The 4,543-nt window shown below is 34.6% G+C and overlaps 1 protein-coding gene across 2 annotated transcripts; it reads right to left on the reverse strand.

Moving 5' to 3' along the window:
• Positions 1-1,657: 1,657 nt before the first annotated feature.
• Positions 1,658-4,476, reverse strand: LOC111380669 (secretory carrier-associated membrane protein 1-like). Of its 2 annotated transcripts, none has more exons than XM_023004297.1 (7): positions 3,807-4,476; positions 3,623-3,674; positions 3,111-3,156; positions 2,950-3,017; positions 2,550-2,598; positions 2,121-2,186; positions 1,658-2,029 (listed from the first exon to the last, which is right to left on the reverse strand). In XM_023004297.1, the coding sequence occupies exons 2-7, from the start codon at positions 3,625-3,627 to the stop codon at positions 1,943-1,945; spliced, it is 321 nt and encodes a 106-aa protein (XP_022860065.1). In that variant the 5' UTR covers positions 3,628-3,674; positions 3,807-4,476; the 3' UTR covers positions 1,658-1,942. The 2 variants fall into 2 exon arrangements, with proteins under 2 accessions (XP_022860065.1, XP_022860064.1); XM_023004296.1 differs by having other exon boundaries at positions 3,623-3,716.
• Positions 4,477-4,543: the final 67 nt, after the last annotated feature.

Raw genomic sequence — 4,543 nt, forward strand, 5'->3', positions numbered from 1 at the left:
TTTAAAAATAAAAAAATATATAAATAAAAGAAATAGCAAATGGTAATTATGCCCACCTCTCAAAAATTCTCAATGGATAAGGGTGAGAAAAACCTATAAAACCACGAAGTGATAGAAACCGTAGTTTTGCAACCATTAAAAGAAAAAAAAGTTGAACTACAACCTTGAGGACCTCCACTGTCTCGTTCCTGGAGCATAGTGAGAGAGATAAATCGTGGAATGTGCTCAGCAGGCCAGGGAGCAAGAGCTTATCCGTACACTGGTGCCCAGAAAGAGTCTAATTCCATATCTCAGGAATCGAACTCTCATACTGCGACTGTCAGCAATGTTGAGTCTACCTCACTCCTATCTTTTGCACCACTGGATTATGCTGGGGGGGGCTCAGTTTTGCAACCATTGTTTAGGCTCAACGTGGACCTCTTATATTTTGTGTAGTTTTGATTAAAAATGATCACCCATGATAAGTGACTAGGACAAATTCGGACAATTTTTCTCCATGAGTCACATTCATAACATTTTTTCCCTATTTGGTAGGGATTAAAATAAGATTTTAGTAGATTTTGATAGAAGTAGATATAATATGTAATTGAAAAGTTATTTATCCCATAAGATATATATTTAAAATTAATTATTGACACTAACTTAAATTAAAATCAAGGGACTTAATAAGAAACCTTCTAAGAAATTCTATACATTAATCAAAATTATACGTTCATTTATCTAAAGCTAATTTGTTATCAATAAACTTGTCTTAAAGGCTCCTCCAGTGCATTTTAAACACCCGATCATTCGTCATCTCTCATTTCCACAAGCAAAGCTCCAAGTTTCACATTATTTAATGAATTGTTAATTTCTGTGAATTGATTTGAATGTCAAATGATGTGGATATCTTCAAATATACTTTTTACATTGCTATCAAATATATTTTAAAATGTTAAGAAAGTACAAATTTGAGTGTTATGTTAAAATTTTAGAATAATATATTTATGCATTAATTAGTTTGAGAGTCGTTAGAACATCTCCAAAATATTCTTTAAACACAAAATGTCATCTATTTTAAAGAGTCAATCCTCAAAATCATGTTTCAAAATACTTTTTAAATTAACATTTTAATTTATAGAGTAGGCTTGACTCTCCAAATTTGGATAGTCAAACTCCCTCTTTATAATTAAATGCATTCAAAGTTTTTCAATTTTCAATATAGGAAGATAATAAAACAATTTAGAGAAATGCTAAATAAAATAAAAGACAGAGAAAAATAATAAATATTTTTTGGAAGTAATAAAATTAAATGTTAAACATAAAAATTTTGTTGGAGTACTTCAAAATTTTAACTCTCAAAATTTATAGATGATTTCCAAACTATAGAACGTGTTCTCTTGGAGATGCTCTTACATTTTTACTAAGAAAACCGCATATTGAAACTAAGCCAAACAGCAAAAAAGAATGTTTGGTTTGGAAAGTGGAACAGTTTAATGTGGTTCGTAATTGCTCTAAATCATCATAGATGGTGTGGTATGAAAATTCGTCAAAAACCCATGTTCACCCCTACTAAAGGGGAGGTGAGGAGAGGTGCCAACCCGGTTGCCATCCCTATTCCATACACAAATTATTCAGATTGAAATGTCATACCATACCAAAATAATAAAAAATGAAGTAAAAAGAAGCACAAAAGAATACTTTTACTCTAGATGTCCGACGTTTAGGCTCAGAGAACAAGTGCAAGTTACAAAAAATACTGTTAAACGTTGGAGTTTCCCATTTCAAAAATGAAAAGAGATTCAAGAAATTCTTAGATGGTTGTAACTAAGTTTGAACTGCAACTCATCAAGAAAATCTACCTTAATTTCCCTTGAATAAAAGAATAATTGCTAATAATCTAAAACTTCAAAAGTTCAGCCGTGTCAACGGGATTAGCCTTCACCTCTCTGCTGTCATCATGTCACAATGCTGCCATCATACTAGACCTTGCAGCCTCCCTCCTCATCTCTGCAGCTTTTCCACTCCCCCTAAAGTACATGTACACTTGCTGCATATCATATAGCCATTGAGTAAAGTTCAGTTACTAACTAATATGACCACCATGAGTCGACTCATGACCAAGGTAAGTGCTACCGAACCTGCATGACCCATAAGCTAATCAAGGATTCAAGGCAGAAGAATCCGAATCCAACAAGATAGAATATCTGCAAATATGATCACGTATCAAAGTTTAGAATATTTCCAGGTATATGCTTAAAAGGCCTTGATGATAACGCAAAGCAAATCTGGAATAAAATAAAAGATGATCGTGTTTCAAATTGAAGTAATGTGTACGATCATGCTTCAAATTGAAGCGCTCCCATAATCATGTTCCTAATCAAAATGAAGTGACTGAACATTTTAACATGAATACCCTCGAAAGAGACGGTCAATGACTTTGGCAAAGTATTTTTTTAATCTGCGGTGTGACCTAATTAAAATTGAAGAATCTAAAAATAAACAATTTTCGCAGCCTGACATATTCAGCAATACCGTCTGGAAACATCATAAAGTCTTAGCAGGCTTACCCCAACCAAAGCATTTCCACTTAAAACGTCAATTGCGGGCAAGATTCCACTGTCAAATGAAGATATATAGGATGAACATCAGTATATATATATAGATTCTTCTTTTGTTTTTTTCAAGCTTAATGTGTTGGATGCAAATGAGCTCAGCCTAGCTGAGCAAATTGTTTGCTATTATCAGGCTCAAGATAAATTGACAGGAACGTGGTGAGCTTCAAAAGCATAAGAATTGGATCATTTTGTTTCAACCCCTATTAATCAGGTATTTTTACTCATAGATTCTCTCTTTCTGCCATGTTGGAGGTGCTTCTGTGTTTTTTGGAGGAAGTTAATATCTGGTTACAAAACATCACTACACTCGAAGCGGGCTGCTTTTAAACGAAACAAGACGGCAAAAACTTACGTCAAAGATTTCCCTTTAAAAATGATTGGAGGAGCAACACTAGCGAAGATGCAAAAGCCAAGATGAAACTGAATGAAGTAAGCAAAAGCACAAAAGGGAGGATGTCAAAACCCATACAAGGATGAAAAAATCATCGTTAGAAGTTTTAATTATGTACTTACCAGGTAACACAAGAAGAACCATCCAAACTTCAAAGCACTATCAGTCCTGGAAATAGAATTACAATAATTAGCGGTGAATGATTTTTAAGTGAATAAACATTATGAATACACATCAACAGATCTAAGAATAAATATAACAAAACTACCAAGCAAACTTCAGTTAACTCTTTTCTTAGCCAAAGAAAAAATAAAGGGACATGAAAAACTTCAACAAAAATTTATAATTTGTAAAAAAGAACATATACTACGTCATAATATCATGTGATTCTTAGAACATTTAATGTGAAGTACGAGACAAGAAACAATTCAAAAAAAAAATTGACAAATAGAAGTCTGTAAATTAGGAAAACATTATATGAATGTCTATTAAACACAACAAGCCACAAGTATTCTCATTATATTGTTCGTGCAAAGTTCTAACAAAAAGACCTTTCCTCCAACCCCTCCCTCCAGTCCAGAGATATCAAGATAAACATAGGTCTGGGAGGGAGGGAGGGAGGGCATATTAGTACCTCATTGCACGATAAAGAGGACGGTACCACAGAAAATAGGCTCCTGGAACACCTGTTATAAAGTAAATAATAGCAAGAAACCAGATTGTTGGACCTGCAATAGAAAGAAAGATAAAATAATATCGACAATGTTTATTAAATTTTGAAGCCTTGAGAAGGCTGCAAAATGTAATTCAACACCTACCTTCCCCTTTGATCCAAGCTAAAGAAACTGCTACAATGTTCCATAAAAGACAAACTACCAAACCTGCAAGTCAAAAGTTCCAGATTATGAAACCGAAAGTGAGCTGAACTAACTCATTATCAATCTAATACAAATTTCAAGGCTGTGCTCTCCCATTGGTCTACAAACCGGTAACCAAATTGTGATTATACAAGTTCATATGTAATATAACATTTAATGTTTTCCTACTCAGATTAACCTGAAGTCTAATTAAAGTTCTGCATCTGGAAATACAAAACCAGCATTAGAAATGGAAATTTTCATAAAAGACTGCGAATGAAGCACATGTACACGGATCCCATAACCATAATTTAGCAGCAATTATGTGTGTTTTCATGGGAAAAGCTCAGTCTGCAAATTTTAAATTGTGTTGTTCTATCCATCAGTAAAGATAACGAATAAAACAGGCTATAGTTGTAAAACAGGTCTGGCCAGACCATGCTGCCCGGACAAATGCCTGCGTGGTTTGCAATTTCTAGTAGACTATGGCAGTTTCTATCTGAGAAATATGAGGTCAACAGATGTTTTTTCCTTTTAGTTAATTTTCCGAAGAAAAAGCTGAGAAAACAGAAAAAATAAAAGTAAAAGGGCCCGAGTTGAGTAGTCTGTGGACCTGGAGAGCCAGGCCAGGTGCAGCTCATCTCTTAAACCCCCCCCCCCCCCCCCCCCCCCCCCCCCGACCCCCCCCCACCCCCCCC

The sequence above is a fragment of the Olea europaea genome, unplaced genomic scaffold, assembly GCF_002742605.1.
Source record: "Olea europaea var. sylvestris unplaced genomic scaffold, O_europaea_v1 scaffold218, whole genome shotgun sequence".
NCBI classification, from domain to species: domain Eukaryota; kingdom Viridiplantae; phylum Streptophyta; class Magnoliopsida; order Lamiales; family Oleaceae; genus Olea; species Olea europaea.